Source organism: Pempheris klunzingeri, chromosome 4, assembly GCF_042242105.1.
Source record: "Pempheris klunzingeri isolate RE-2024b chromosome 4, fPemKlu1.hap1, whole genome shotgun sequence".
In the NCBI taxonomy this organism is placed as follows: Eukaryota; Metazoa; Chordata; class Actinopteri; order Acropomatiformes; family Pempheridae; genus Pempheris; species Pempheris klunzingeri.
In genome coordinates this window covers 2,710,503-2,726,538 of record NC_092015.1, presented here as the reverse complement: position 1 = coordinate 2,726,538, position 16,036 = coordinate 2,710,503, and the positions used below count along the sequence as shown (strand labels likewise).

Sequence of the window (16,036 nt, the reverse complement as noted above, 5' to 3'; positions counted from 1 at the left end):
CATGCCCTCGAAAATCTTACTGAGGTGGAACAAGATGAGTTTTGGAGTATTTGGAAAGCCAGTAACCAAAGTAAGTTTCTAAACTACTGATTAACATCATAATAAACCAGAAAAACAGATGTGTTCATGTTGTAAGTTCATGTCTATGAAGAAAATGGTTCTGAATGAGGAAAAGAATAACAAGACAGCGTCCTCTAGTGGTGGGAGTGAGGAGCCCTATGGACCAGAAAATCTTCAATGTTGTTCATGCAGAAATTAACTTAAGTTCAGATGAGGTGAGTATCTTCCAGTCTTTTTAGTACCAAATTCCCACCCTGTTACTAACTGCCACAGCTCAGCAAGGAAATAATGTCAGTGAAAGTGCAAAGAGGGAATTTCATACTAAAAATACCATCACTTTGCAAGAACTGTGACGCTGTGAGAAAAGTTGATAGTGGGGACAACGTGAAGTTGAGTCCTCAGTAACACACAGTGTCATGCAAACAGTTTTTGCGATGCACCCCTCCTGTGAATTATGGGAAACGTCGGAGGGCTGCCGTAAAGGGACTACGAGGATATTTCTAGATTACTGCACATGCCAACCAGGCCACAGTTCCAGCTTCTCACATGTATAGATTTGCTGCTTTTACCTGATTATTCTTTTATAGTTTTCATGTTTTTTAAATTATTTTGAGTTTTGGACTGTCGGTTGGACAAAACAAGTATTGTGAATGAGTCACTTTGGGCTCTGAGTCATTGTGACAACTTTGCAATCAATGGAGAAAATAATCAGCAGATTAATCCAGAATGAAAATAATCATAAACTGCAGTTCGATACAAAATGGTTTAAAATGAGACTTGCACCTCTTTACAGTCAGAGAATATTATGTTGGTCAGTCTGCTGTTACTGTGCAAACTAACTCTGTCCAGTGAGATAAATGGCTTCCTGTGCAGTAAACTCAGGATAACATCTTGTACGGGTCTAAAAGCTCATTCTCATTATGCGTCTAACCTTTTGACCTGACCACAACTTTTTCAGAAGACATAGATTACTTGATACAGAGCTCATGATGATGAGATAAAGAGGTCATCTTCCTCCCACCACATGCAGCAAGGAGACATCGGAGCAGAATGGCTGCAGTCGCAGAGCTCTCCGTCCTGCTGTTCGCTCTCATCAGCAACATTCATGCAGAGGAACTTCTCATCCAAAAGGAAATGAGCTCTTACACCTTCAACCTCCCGAAGCAGGCCACCTTCTGCCAGATCTCCAGATCTGTGGGTGAGGAGAAGCTTGTCCTGTGGTATATCTCCGGGTCCGGGAACGTCTCCGTACCTGAAGACTTGAAGCAGCGACTCTCAGTTGTCAGCAGGGACGATGTTTCTTCTTACATCATCCACAACCTGACGCGTTCAGACTCCGGCCTGTACCAAGAGGAGTGTTGGACCGAGGGCCAAGTGACACACGAAAAAAACACAACTTTGACTATTTGTGGCAGAATAGATGAGATGGAACATTTTTTGCTGGATCTTGGAGGAACAAAGAAGCTGCCTTGTGAGGGAACGGCCGACATTCTGGATACCCTGTGGCTCAGGCATGAGGCTGGATATGATGGAGACATGTGGAAGTATATTTTGGGGGTCAATAAGGTGATGGATGATATCAAAGGAAGATTCAAAGTGGTAGCAAAGACATCAGTGCTTGATGTCTCCAACTTCACACCCACTGACTTTACACTGTACGTCTGTCTGGTGATGTACCAACAGCAGTGTGTTAGCAGTCAGCCTGTACAGTTGTTACTGCAACCAGAGACAATCTACCACACAGTGGAAGAGACGGCTGTGCTGCCGTGCACTTTGACTAATGACACTGATGACCAGGTCCCAGTTTGGATAAATATTCAACAAAATCTATCCGAGGTGGGCCGGAACGACTCGCTGGTGTTTTCATCGCTAACATTAAATGACTCAGGTCTCTACTCATGTGAAGCCAATTTGAGAAGTAAAATTTATCTTTTGATAGTGTGCCCCAAAATTGGTCCTCCTGCTGTAGAGTTCTTCTCACAGGGAGATAACGTCACTCTGAGATGTAAATATCAAGAAAGAGGAATGCTTACACTTTGGTCCATCAAGTCAAACCAAACAGGAGGCAGAGTATTTACTGACTTTACTTCCAATATAATCACTGATCCGAAAATGAGCAAAGTTATCACTAACATGTCGGTGGAAGACACAGGAGTGTATTGGTGTTTAGTTATTGACCAAAATTTTCAGTGTCTATCAACAACCAAAACCCTTCTAAAGTACAGAGAGCCCTTTGTGGTTCAGTCCAGCGTCTACACAGTGAGGTGCTCACTGCTCAGCGGTCTGCTGGTGCTGCTCTGTGCTGTCGTAGGCACGGTGATCCAGAGGACCAGGAGAGGAGAGCAGCCGTAAGCCGAGACAGAGAGGGAATATCAACCAATCAATCAATCAATCAATCAATCAATCAATCAATCTAAATGTATATAGCGCAAATGCACACCAAATATTATCTCAAGATGCTTTCCATAAAGAGCAGGTGTAGACCAAACTCCTTCATTAAGAGACAATTCAAGAATTCAAATGATGCGTCTGTTCATACTTACCCATCATGAGCACCTTAATCACCTTCATTCACTGTAAGAACTCATTTCTCATTGTTATTGATACACTGAATGATTATACTGGATTTAGAACCAATAGATGTTGACTGATGGATTGAACTTGAATGCATAAGTCAGATATAGAGCGAGAGATTAGTGTTCTTTAATTTACATCTCACATCAAAATGTCAAATGACCTAAACTCAGTGTTCAGGCTGCAGATGTCCTCTCAGTGTCTGACCCACAGGGGACGGGCTGCTCTGATATGTGACATTTAAAACATTTTAAAACATTTAACCAATGAACATTTTAACACAGCTTTCACCTAAAGTGTTTTTTAAAGTTATCTTGTTTTATTGACTAAAGGCTTGTTTTAAATCTAATTATGATGTGATTTAATTCTGTTATATGTGAAGTTTCCTTTTATGCATATAAACTATTTTAATAAACTGTTTTGTTAGTGTTGCATAATTGTGGAGACTCTCAGTCCTGTTCCTTTTGGTTTATTGATGCATTAATTAAGCTCAGCAAACACACCAGACGTGTCTGATTACATGTTAGCAGAATATAATAAAATACTTTCCAGTAAATCAGAATCAGTAAATTCTCATAACAGCAAGTAACTTGTTTGTGGATTTATTCAACTTCAGCTCTTAGCATTTAGATAAATGGCTCCCTGTGCAGTAAACTCAGGATAACATCTTGTACGTGTCTAAAAGCTCATTCTCATTATGCGTCTAACCTTTTGACCTGACCACAACTTTTTCAGAGGACCTAGATTACTTGATACAGAGCTCATGATGATGAGATAAAGAGGTCATCTTCCTCCCACCACATGCAGCCGATGAGGTTAGTGTTTGCACGACACTCACAAGGAGACATCGGAGCAGAATGGTTGACCTCTGGTCCGGGAACGTCTTCATACCTGAAGACTTGAAGCAGCGGTAGGACGTTTTGCAGTGACTTTGGAGCAACTTAAACCAAAAAAAACAAAATCACTCAGGCTTTTACTCATGTGAAGCCAGTTTGAGATGAAAATGTATTTTCTGATGGTCCTCCTGCTGTAGAGTTCATATATATACAATTATTGTATTAAACAGTGTTGTTAGTGCTTTGTTTCATATCAGTCAGTGATCAAATGTCTCCATAATAAAGGTTATGGTGGTTTTGATTATTCTTAATTATCTCTTGGCATGTGAAATATATCTTATATTGTATTTAAGACCAGATCCATCACAACATCTACAAATATAATCATTATCTGCGACTGTAGAGCTTTGATTTTTGCATATATATTAAATATTTGTATTTATCTACTTTAAAATTGTTCCCAAATATCGGACAGGAAATATTAATCAACTGTTTCTCTGGACGCCTGCTCAGAAATGAGAACTATCACTGGGTAAAGTGATGTTATCGTCAGCATCAGGTTTATATGTGGTGCACACTTAATGCTTTGGTTGTGTTTCATTTCTTGTAAAGAATCATTTGTGTAGATTTTTTGTATACAGGGAATTCATGTAGCCTTTAAGAAATGTAGTTTTCTAATTGCACTGAATAAAGGTTACACAAAGGTGTGTGCACACAGAAAACCATGATATTCCTAATCTGAACTGTGGGCTGCCTACAGAAAACCTTATTGTTTGGGGCTGTAAGGAGAAATGAGGAGGAAGGAAAAGGGGGAGGACATTGGGGAAGGAGGAGAGGCATAAAAATGAAAGAGAAAGTGGAAGACAAAAGAGCAGAGGGGGATAACAGGAGCAGCATTATCATCAGGACAGGGAGGAGGAGGAGGAGGAGGAGGAAAACTGCCGAGCTCAGCCACTTCCGGACCATGTGAGCTACCGGGGCTGAAGCCCATTTGCTCCCGGTTGTACCCCTCATCCTCCGGGTTACAGCAGCAGCAGCAGCCCGGCAGCACCATCCGCCAGAGGAAGCGAGATCCTGCGACGCAGAGCGGCCAAAGGGAGGAGACCTCAGCGGCCCGGTGCACTGACGGACCCCGGCAGACGGCGCAGACCAGCCGCCAACATGACCGCAGACGTGGCGGTGTCTCTGTCGGTGCTCGCGGGGATCATCTCGCTGAGCGAGGTGACACGCCGGTTGCTGACCCGGGCCCTCGCGGACACCGGGCTCCGTGTGTACGCGGTGGAGCTCGTGTCCACCTTCCAGCTGTGCTGCTGCACGCACGAGCTAAAGCTGCTGTCCGAGGTGGGCGGGATCGAGCATCGACTCGCGCTCACCTTGACGTACCTGGCGTCCGTGGTGCACGGGCTCACCTTCAGCGGAGCCATAGGCAACCCCTCCGGTGCGCTCGAGCACGCGTACCACGCGAGACTCTCGGGCTGGTGCGCTCTGCGGCGGATCGCGTGCCAGTTCGCAGCTGCAGCAGCAGCGCGAGCCGCAGTACCGGTGATGTGGAGCGTCGGCCTGTCGGGACTGCACGTGCGGCACAAGCTGCTCGGTTACCGGTGCATCAGCCCCATTCACGCGCCGCTGCTCAAGGCCGCCGCCGTGGAGCTCGCGTGCGCCTTTGCGGTTCAGACTGTTATTACGCACACGCGACCTGTGGAGGAGAAATACCGCGTGCACGCGGTAGCAGCCGTCATAGCAACAGTGGTGCATGCAGGTATGGAGACCACCTGATCCTGCTGTTTCTGATATATAACTATATTAAATGTTTAATATATAACTATACTGATATATAACTATATTTAATGTTTAATATATGACTATACTGATATATAACTATATTAAATGTTTTAATATATAACTATACTGATATATAAATATATTAAATGTTTTAATATATGACTATACTGATATATAACTATATTAAATGTTTTAATATATGACTATACTGATATATAACTATATTAAATGTTTTAATATATGACTATACTGATATATAACTATATTAAATGTTTTAATATATGACTATACTGATATATAAATATATTAAATGTTTTAATATATGACTATACTGATATATAACTATATTAAATGTTTAATATATAACTATACTGATATATAACTATATTAAATGTTTAATATATAACTATACTGATATATAACTATATTAAATGTTTAATATATAACTATACTGATATATAAATATATTAAATGTTTTAATATATGACTATACTGATATATATATGACTATATTAAATGTCCTTGCATATATATATATAATAAAACAACATACAAAGGCATTAAATCAATATGTGTGCAAGAAAAGTCACTAAAGGATCAAAGAGAGTTAACTGCAGCAGAACTGAGTTTCTTCAGCTTCCTTTATGTAAAAAGCTCCAGACTGATGATTTAGTTTGGTGATGTGGCTCTTCTTCAGTGTTTTCTGTCTGTGGTGAAGGTGTCCACTCTAAAACTGCAGCAGCAGAGTGACGCCCAGAGGAGTGACGGAGTGAGAGCTGGCCTCGTGGCCTACGATACCCATCAGGCACTCACAGTGTAAACTAAAGGCAGCCATGCAGCATGTTAGCACCCAGTTAGTGAAGCTAAAGAGGCCGACAGACTGCACACTTCTCTGTTTGTACATATAAACACATCCTCCTGTTCCTGATTCCCTGAGCTGTTCAATAACATTTTATTATCTTCATCAACAATCTGACCGAGTCATCAGTCTGCACGAGCACAAAGGCTTCAACATGTAGCAGCTGCATGATAACAACATTCAACAAACAGTTGAACTCCATCTTTCTATTGAGAAAAGATTTAATAGCACATGCAGCTTGTTTGTTTAGGATGTGTGTGTGTGTGTGTGTGTCCAGGTGGCAGTGTGACCGGAGCAGTGTTTAACCCGGCGCTGGCCTTCTCCACACAGTTCCCCTGCAGTGGACACTCCTTCCTGGAGTACTGCCTGGTCTACTGGCTGGGCCCGCTGCTGGGTGAGTGTGCACTGACGTCAGGGGATCTGCAGCGGGCCCTAAAAAACATTCAAAAGTGTTGCATTTCATCTCCTTTTGCTTGTTCTTGCCCGCCGTAGGGCGTAACTTTAGCTATAAAATGTTATTGTTTGTGATTTGTATGATCATTCATGGCCTTATTGTTCCAGGCCTCATGTAAAATTCATATGTAATTAATTAGTTTATCCATTTATTCATCCACTTTCTGCTGCTTACCCAGATCCAGGTCGTGTTTAATGATTACTTGATGCTATTATTGTATAGCTGAGAAGGACAGATAGGATGTGATATATGTTTACATATTATCCCTTCTGGTTTTCATTGATATATTTTATACTTTAGGTGGTATGACAGTGAAACAAGAGTTCAACTGTATTGGATTTAACTATGTGAACCCTGTGAAACACTGTGACACCACAGTGTTCATTTGGTGGTGGAAATCTATAAATCAGTTGGTTAATAGAGACATTAATATTTTTAAAAAATCTTTTCTGTCTATCTTTTTTAACTATCAATATGTATTTGTCTAGTTTTTCATCCTAACAACATTAACAAAACACAGAAAACAGCAGCGGAAGAAGAATTCAGAATTCAAATTTTGATCATTTATTGGTCAACAAAGGATATTTGGTATAATCATTAAGCTGATTTGTGACAAATTGTGACATTATTATCTTAAATACTCATATTGTGGTATTTTTTTTTTGAATGATAGACTCTGCTGTTGAGGATTTATGTCCTGTACCAGAACATTTTCAGTAAATTTAAACGTAAAATATATAATGTCAAGCTGCCACGTTCTATCAAATTGAGAGAGTTTGTTTGAAATCTTCTTTGAATATCAAAATGTGCTTGCTCCTCTTCCTCATCTCTTCCTCTACTTTCTCGCCGTTGCAGGTATGATGGGCTCAGTGCTGCTGTTTGATAAATTCGTCCCTCTGCTGTCGGGGAGGTCGCAGACTCTCCGTCTCCCCCCGGAGACCAAGAAGAGGGCGTGAGCACACGTGGGGAAGTCGTTTCAGTCATCAGAAGTCCAACAACACTGATATGCACTTTTTGTTTTTAAAGACTTCAACCTCAAGAGCACATCTTATACGCAAAAACACACTAAAAGTATTACTAAAAACATGTATTCACTTTTCTGTTTAACATAGAACAGGACAACTTTTTACTTTTTACGGCTGCAAACTTAGTTTTTTACAACAGAAGAGTTTGGTAGTTTTAGTTTAGTTTAGGAATTTAGAAATCAGCTCTTTGAGCCAATATCAACTCCACAACATTCAGAACTGGATTATCAACCATTAGAACTAACAGGAGAAAGATTACAGCATTTTAATGACTATGTTTATATACACAATAACATTCCACTATTATTAACGATGTTCTGAATTTGATACGGGTCGTGTAAACAGCACATTCAGAATATGTATCATACACTACTCACTAACAGTTAGGGATATTCGACTTTCAGGTGAAATATATGGAAAATGTAAAAAGTGAATGCTACAGTGATATTATATCATGAAAGTAGGACATTTAAGTAGAAGCATGCAATGATGATTTCTTCATCTTAAACAATTTGTTTAAAGAAAATCTACCAACAGTGGTAGGTAAACCACAACAAAACATGTTCAGTGTCTCAATAAATTGGGACGTGGCCAAAGGACGTCCACTCCTCTCCTTTCTGTGACTCTTCCAGTCTCTGTATCACTGTTCCAACCTCCTGATGACACTCTGTGACCCTCTAAGCTCAGTGAACACCTCCGTCTGAGGACTTCCTGTTTGAAGCCTCCAGTGTTGAGGTGCTGCTGATCAACTGTTAGGTGTCGTCTTGGTCTCATGATGTCAGAATGTGAACAGCAGGATGAGGAGGACTGTTTAAATACCAATTCTACCTGAAGCAGGAAATGTATTGGTGGATTCATGGATCAAACCTGTTGTGAATGTTGCTGTTAAGCTTCTTGTTAGAGAACAGCAGCTGGTGCAGAAAGTACTGAGACACTGAACAGTTGGACATGTGCATTCAAAGGTTTAGAGAAGGTCACATTAAGTTCACCTGGAAAGGTTAGAATGCATTTTAGGTTCATCCTGAACTTTCACCTGAAAGCTGAATATCCCTAACTTTTAGTGAGTAGTGTATGTTGGGTTTCTTTTTACTATTTTGCGACATGTGGCGTCTCCCCTGTTTATTATCAGCTCTGTGTGCTGGAAATAAACCAACTAGCCAACAGTTTGCAGGGCCGGGGGAAAGAAAAGCTCACATTTCTGCTCTTCTGGAAGGAGAAAAGCACCAACTTAACATTGTGAAAGACTGAACTGAACACTGTGCATGTGGATGTAGTCAAAGTGAATCTACTGATCCTAGTTTTATTAAGCTGAATTGTATGCTGTTAAGTTGAGAATTTGATGATTAGAAAGAAAGCAAACTATTTGTAAGCACTTTTTTTCAGAACAGTGTTACCGACAGATTGTAAATATTATTCATGCTTATATTTAATGTGACACTGCAGAGCCAAGCACAGTGTAAACATGTACTGTTCACAGGTCCGTGTTAGTTTCTGCACAGATTTAACTGGTGCCTTTGAATCCTCTGTGAAAACTGGAGGCAGATTAAACTGTGTGGTCACCGTTTTCAGATTGATTGACTGATTGGTTGGTATATTTTCAAGTCTAACTGGGTCTAACTAAATGTGTTGATAAGCCGATCAACAGAAATGATTAACAATTTTGACGACCAATTGTTTTTTCATTATTTCATTCTTTAAGAACCTGAGGTTTTTCTGCTCTTTTCTGTTTTATATCACTGGAAACCAAATGGTTTAAGTGGTCATACTTAGAAACAATAGACTCGATTCTTAGTTGTTAATTGGTATCAATTCTCTGTATATTTGTTAATCAGTCTGTATATTTCTGCCATGTTGGTGAGCTTATTGTGTCTATTAACAAAATCATTATTTAACAAAAGTTTTACAGCCTATTGGGGAAAAAAAAAAAAAAAAAGAGCAATGCAGCACTTTTATCTAATTAGAAAATTGGATTCATATGATATAAGCAAGAAGTTCAAAGTTTTGTTATTATCAGTTTGGTTAGATTTATTAAAAGATGGTCAAAGACGAATAGAAACGGTGTAAATAGCCACATTGTCTATTTAGGTCGCGCGTTCATGAGAATGAAAACAACCTGGAAACTTAACGGCACCCACCACGGCTGTCAAAACCAAGTGTTGAATGAAAAAGAAATCAAGCACAAAAAAACTCTTACAAAAACTATGCATTTATTGACAATTTCTTACAAAGACATTAACTCTCCTCTGCAGGAAAATCAGATATTAAATTGGTCGCTTAGGTACAAAACAGAAACAGAAACTCAGTGTTTTGTTGTTACAATCAACAATAGGATTTTGGGGGCTGCATCTCAATAGTCTACAGTAGCTGACAAGGCGTGTACATCTTACACTTAATTTATACGGCCTGGACAAATTAGTGGAGGTGAAGGGCAGCAGAAAGTCAACAACGCAACACGAGAGAAGAAGAAGAAGAAGTAGGAAGCTACAAAAGACTACTGAGATGACTTTAAGTACACGGGAAAAGAATGAGTACAAGTAAGAGCTTTAGCCTTTAGGAAGTGCTGTCGTCCTCTTCTCCCATCCCATGATGCATCTGTGGTGCTTCGCTTAGCTGCTGTGATGAATTCCATCTACAGAAAAGATCAGATAAGCACATGAATGAAACACCACCAATGTACAGAGCTTAACAAATGTATCAGACCTCCACCCAGTGGAAGGTGTTTCCCTCTCCTGCCCTAAATTAACAGTATTGCTGATTACCAGAATATTTCTTTAGTTCCTGTGATGGTTAACCCTCCAGTATGTGCAGCTCTTTAATCACAATGATGGATTTGAAATGATGTAAAAGGAATCTGGAGTAGAGGAACTGATGGACTGGACAAGTCAAAGTCCAGACTTGAATCCTATCGAACAGATCTGGGATTTATTGAATTAAAAAAATAGATCACACACTAATTTAATCCAAAGCAAGTCTGAGGGAACAGCTGGGAACTATTTGGAGCTCAATAACAAAAGAGACAGTGGAAAAGTCCATGAAAACAATCAGGGAGGTCAAACTAGATATTAAGATTTCTGGTTAAAATGTGTGAATAAGGACTATTTAGTTGTTCCAGTTTGTTATTTGCCTAATAAATAATAATACGATGTTTAATTTGAAACAAGTTTTTGACAGATTTCTAAAATATTTGTGTTTTCTCGTTTTTATGACAGCTGGTCTGAGACATTTGTTAAGCACTGATATATATATATATAAAAATAATCATTTAATTCATGCTAATGTTTTACTGTTGGTGTTACCAGTGCTCGACGTCCGCATCCTCAAACTGCCCGTCCTCCGCCGCTGCTGCGTCCACCTCCATACCATCTGCCAACAACAGCAAACACGCTCAGTCAAACACAGGGATGCAAACTCATCAGTATCAAGTTGTATTTTGTTGTTTTGGTAACACTGTTTTTGAAATGTTCATTCCAATAAAGCCCCTTGAGAGAGAGAGATGTCCGAAAGAGATCGCCGAAGCTGTTTATACCACCGCCCCACCGGAGAGGAAAAGACTGAGGGGCGAGACTTCCTCTTTATTTCCCCTGGAAAACTCCAGTGTGGTGATCCAGACAGTTCATGTTTCTTGACACTTCAGGAGGTGTAGTTCTCATTTCTACACCAAAACTCAGACACAAATGACCAATTCTGGATTCAAAACTGTGATTTTTGCTAAAACATGATACATTTACACCACTTAAAAACCAAACAAGTCCAAACAGTCATCATTTCTCTGTCTTTTCTCTCCATGGCAACATAACTTACTCAGCTCAGCAAGTAAGAAGTTACTTTAAATTCAAAGTATTCAACTTCAAATCATATGTTTTCTTCTTGTTCCTACAGTTGAATGTCACAGCTTCACTGTGCTAAATGCTGAATGTGCAGAGATCACATTCACCTGCTCAACGTAAAAAGTTTCTATGTGTAGTTTAGAAGCAAATCCTGGTCCGATATCACACACACACACACACACACACACACACACACACACACACACACACACACACACACACACACACACACACACAGTTTATCGTTTTAATGTTAAAAGTTATGATAGAGTTATTTGTGTGTGTGTGTGTGAGACAAACCTTCAAATTCGGCGTTGGTTTCTTCGGTCCGGACTCCGGCCATGTGGTACTGCTGAGTGACTGACTGGGCCAGCATCCCCTCCAGCCTCTCCAGCGTGGCCTGGCCCTCCTGCGTCAGCGCCGACAGACCCTCATCACAGGTGTAGAAGGTGGGGATGTCGGCATGGCCGTGCTCTGGGTGGTGCAGGAGAGAGAGAGCCGGCTATGTTAAATGAGTCACCACAGTAATAGTTGCAGCGAGCTTCTTTAAAACAGTGATTGTAACGCTGCTCCTTCAGTTTCTCGCCCTGCGAACACCACAGGATGGAGGCACACGTACTGCAGGAAGTACACCGCCCCTCTGGATCACATGACCACTCTCTGATCACGTCTTTGAACAGTTTACACACTAACGATCGCCGCTCACTGGAGCTTTTGTCTGTGATACTGGAAAAACTGTCACTGTGTGGAAAACCAGGGCAACAATCCTGCAGGAATTATCCTTTACATAATAACTGATATGTGATCTGAGGTTTAGTGACTTTACAGTGAGTTTAAAACACTTCTTCACACTAATACTTATAAAGAATGATAAAATAGTCGGTCGTAATAATTTATCAGAATTGTATTTGCTGTGGATGGACAATATGACAGAGGTGTTGAAAGCTGTTATTGGTATAAAGACTGCTGGTGATTTAAGGTGTTTGATGATCAAATCAAAGAGCTTGATGCCGTGATATGAATCTAAATGTGCAGGAGATCTTACCTGCCTCTGGAACCAAGAGAGTCCAGACAACCAGGAAGAGACGGACAAACAGAGACAGAAGGAGAAAACAGACGAGAGTTAGCAAGTCAGGAAAAACATCACAGCTACCAGAACTGGACTTCATGACGTGCGTCAGTGTTGGATGTGTTTCTCCTCACCGGCCTCCTCCACGTCGTACTCTTCTCCTTCAAAGTCGTTGTCGGAGTCGTCGTCCTCTGGGTCGGGGTGCAGCGACTGGCACTCGCACATCGCTGAGAACATGGACTCCACTGCGTGACACACACACACACACACACACACACACACACACACACACACACAAACTTCATGTGTTACATATATTTGGTTCTAATTAATTTCCTGAACATGTTTTCCTGTTCAACAGTGTGACTCATTGGTGTGTTTTTAAGTTTCTGGACAATGAAGCTTTACACACAGAAACATTCATCGCTGGTTTGGGTTTTTTTGTCGGGTTGTTGGCAATAAAAAACAAAACAAAAAGAGACTAACTGCATCCTAAATCAGCCGATAACCTTTTAGGTTTTGTATCTTTTAAGCAGGAAAATCCTTAATAGAAAAGAAAGGCTGCAGTTATTTCCTATTTATGAGCATGAAAATGTGACTTGTAGTTGAACCAGGACTTTGTCCTCTAAGACATCACTGACATGCACAACAAAATAGTTGGGCAGCAACTGAAACATTTATTCTTTAACTTTACAGTCTGTGGTTTACTTGTGGAGACTCATCGAAACTGATCAGAGAGAAAACTATGAAAACATTTATTTCTTTTTGCTGCTTAAATAGTAAAAACATACATAAATACATAATATTTCATCCTCAGGGTGGTCACTCACATGCCGTCTTATCACTGGGCACAAATCGAATCTCTGTGATCGTTCCTTCATCATCATCATCATCACCGCTGCTGCTGCTGCCTCCGTCGTCGTCTTCTTCATCAGCTGGTTTCTCGGCCATGTCTGCTTCGTTCTCATCTGGGAGGATGAAGGTGAAAACAAAACAGGCGACACTCAGGCAGCTGCAAACTCGCGCAGATCAAAACAGGCGGAAAGACGGCAAGTTTCAGCTTCTCTCCCAGTTTTACATGGATCATTGTGCCGCTTCCCACAGACACAAACCTCAACCTAAAGACGATTAAAATGAGCTTTGAGTTCGACCTTCAAACCAAAACCAGGATCTGTGACTCTCCTGGTGTTTTTCCTCTCCACTTGGCCAACTTGCAGGCATCCAAGAAAAAAAATAGCATTTACAATTTTGACCATAGGTTCCAGAAAGGTGACGGTCATATTGTACTTGGGACCACGTGGCAGTTTTCATTTCATCTGCTGGTGTTTATGAATCAAGACTCAACAGTCAATGGCATAGTTGTCAGTGCTGAAAATTGAATCACAACCTTAACAATCAAAGTCAGATCGACTTGATTTGATTTGGAGAACTGCGACACCCCTACTAACATGTGTACATGCGTGCGCACAAGATAATATAATTATTCAGTGTTTGATGGAACCACTGTGGTCAAATACTCCACAGGGCGCCTGTCAGCAGAACAAAAGGAAAACTACTCATGTAAACACATTCATCTCACTCTTAACTGTATTGTGGACTTTTAAAACTAAATATTTTCTGTGCTCAGACGATCTCGACACCAAAGAATAAAATCAACACTAAACTAACCTTCACTTATTTGCTTCAGACAGAAATCTAAATCTAAAAACGTCTCCCTTTAATATGAATGTCACACTCTGCGTCAGTCTCACCCTGGAGTTTGCCGTTGACCATGACGTACAGGTGCTCCTGAGGGTAAGCACTGACGTCTCTGGAGATGGCGTGCAGGCCGATGGTGGGATACTCCAGGCAGAATCCCATCCCCGAGCCGTCGAACCACGACAGGCGCCTGAGGAAAGTAAAATACAGAAATCTGACAATTGAGACTCAGACTGTTAAAATCTTGGACCTTTATCCCGAATTCAGTAATTGTTCTGGAGCAGAACGTGTCTAAGAGCCGGTACCTGAAGGCATCTTCAGTCCTGCAACAAACAGTTACTATCACTATTGATTGATCCGGGGATTATCGTCTCAATTTACTGTTTTTTTGAGCTGAAACGATCGATCGATGAACACAAAATTAATCTGCAACCATTTTGAAAATCAAATAGTCGTTTAATTTACCTTTCAAACAGAGATTCTTATAAAACTTCTGGTTTCAGCTGCTTAAATGTGAGGATTTGGTGCTTTTCTTTGTTTCATATAGTCGTATACTGAATGTCTTTAGCTTTTGGACTGTTGATCAAACAAAACGGGGCATTTGGAGACTGTTTATAGACCAAAGAAATGATCAAGAGAATAATCAGCAGATTAATCAATAATGAAAATAATTCATTAGTTATAAAATGCTGTGTGAGAAATGCTCAGAGGTCAAATCTTCAGTCAGTCATTATTTATGGTAGCTAAATCCTACCATAAATAATAAAAAGTAACTGAAAGAAGGAAATGTTTGACATGTTTTACTCAAATGATTAATCAAATATCAATATAGTTACAAATACACCAATTAACAACCATCACACTATAAAACACTAAAATGGAGCAAAGTGTCAGTAAGTTTAGTGCAGTTCAGTACCAAAATGAATGTCATGTTTAGATTTATTTAATAGTTAATTTAGTGATCAATTTTAAAATATCTGACTTCCTTTGTGACAAATTATGTTTTTTCAACCAAATTAATTTTCGGTGTTTTATTTTGAAAGAGACTACACCGGAAGTGCTTGGCACTAGGGAATGCGGTCATTTGTTTATCAGTGATAATTACTTTCTTTTAATCCGTTATGTAACGTGGGCATCACATTAAACACGATAAGCCCTCAGATGAAGCACTGACACACCTGAAACAGGTGATTCAGGCAGAAAAACGCGCGCCATGTGCATCACTCACGTTTCGGAGACGTACAGCGTGCCACAGCCCAGCTTCTGGCCGTCCATCACCGCCGTGGTCTCGGCTTGCTCGTGCCGCACTCCCTCGGTGGGGGGACGGAGGTTTTTCAGCAAAACCATCGTCCGTGTGTCCGTGAACGTCTGCGGGGACGGTGTGGAGACTCGGGGTGTCAACAAGGAGCCGCGTGACCTATTTCGTGCCACAAAGCTGGCTAATTTAACCCGGGATAACTTCTCCGTGAGTAAAATGGTCGACAGCCGGAGAAGGATAAACTGTGAGCCGAGCTGGGCGCTTCTTCTGCCGGGTGAGGATGAGAGCCAGGAGCCCGACAGAGGGTGAAGTGTGGAAACGGACTAACGACCAGCAGCTGCGGCTTCTTCACTCTGAAATGTCGCGGCAAGATGCGGTCACCACGGGGCGAAGAATCACGTGACCACCACGTACAACAACCTCCTTACGTCAGTTCGTACGTAACGTCAAGAGCACGTAGCCACAGTGCGCGGTCGACATTTCCGCCCACTGTGAGGCTTTTATTTTGAATATTCTTACCGGCGTATCATGTATGGTGTCATGTGTAACTTGACGCCCCTTAAACTTAAAGGATATTTGGCGCCACCAAGTGGT

General features: G+C 41.0%; 2 protein-coding genes across 2 annotated transcripts; one reads left to right on the top strand and one right to left on the bottom strand.

The window, feature by feature from the left end:
- The first annotated feature begins 4,631 nt into the window (after positions 1 to 4,631).
- On the top strand, positions 4,632 to 7,521 carry aqp11 (aquaporin 11). Its single transcript, XM_070829319.1, has 3 exons — positions 4,632 to 5,229; positions 6,389 to 6,505; positions 7,421 to 7,521. Exons 1-3 carry the CDS (start codon positions 4,632 to 4,634, stop codon positions 7,519 to 7,521), a joined length of 816 nt encoding a protein of 271 aa, XP_070685420.1.
- Positions 7,522 to 9,778: 2,257 nt separating this feature from the next.
- On the bottom strand, positions 9,779 to 15,784 carry clns1a (chloride channel, nucleotide-sensitive, 1A). Its single transcript, XM_070829312.1, has 8 exons — positions 15,413 to 15,784; positions 14,238 to 14,374; positions 13,317 to 13,454; positions 12,621 to 12,731; positions 11,985 to 11,998; positions 11,718 to 11,889; positions 10,887 to 10,953; positions 9,779 to 10,219 (listed from the first exon to the last, which is right to left on the bottom strand). Coding segments are annotated over exons 1-8 (759 nt in total). The 5' UTR covers positions 15,532 to 15,784; the 3' UTR covers positions 9,779 to 10,218.
- Between the last annotated feature and the right edge of the window lie 252 nt (positions 15,785 to 16,036).

Excerpts from the sequence above, each read along its gene's own strand:
- aqp11 (XM_070829319.1), top strand. The coding sequence starts at position 4,632 with ATGACCGCAGACGTGGCGGTGTCTCTGTCGGTGCTCGCGGGGATCATC. Across the intron at positions 5,230-6,388 it reads AGCAACAGTGGTGCATGCAG|GTGGCAGTGTGACCGGAGCA; the intron begins GTATGGAGACCA and ends GTGTGTGTCCAG. Across the intron at positions 6,506-7,420 it reads CTGGCTGGGCCCGCTGCTGG|GTATGATGGGCTCAGTGCTG; the intron begins GTGAGTGTGCAC and ends TCGCCGTTGCAG.
- clns1a (XM_070829312.1), bottom strand. The coding sequence starts at position 15,531 with ATGGTTTTGCTGAAAAACCTCCGTCCCCCCACCGAGGGAGTGCGGCAC. Across the intron at positions 12,732-13,316 it reads GCCCAGTGATAAGACGGCAT|TGGAGTCCATGTTCTCAGCG; the intron begins GTGAGTGACCAC and ends TGTGTCACGCAG. Across the intron at positions 10,954-11,717 it reads AACCAACGCCGAATTTGAAG|ATGGTATGGAGGTGGACGCA; the intron begins GTTTGTCTCACA and ends TGTTGTTGGCAG.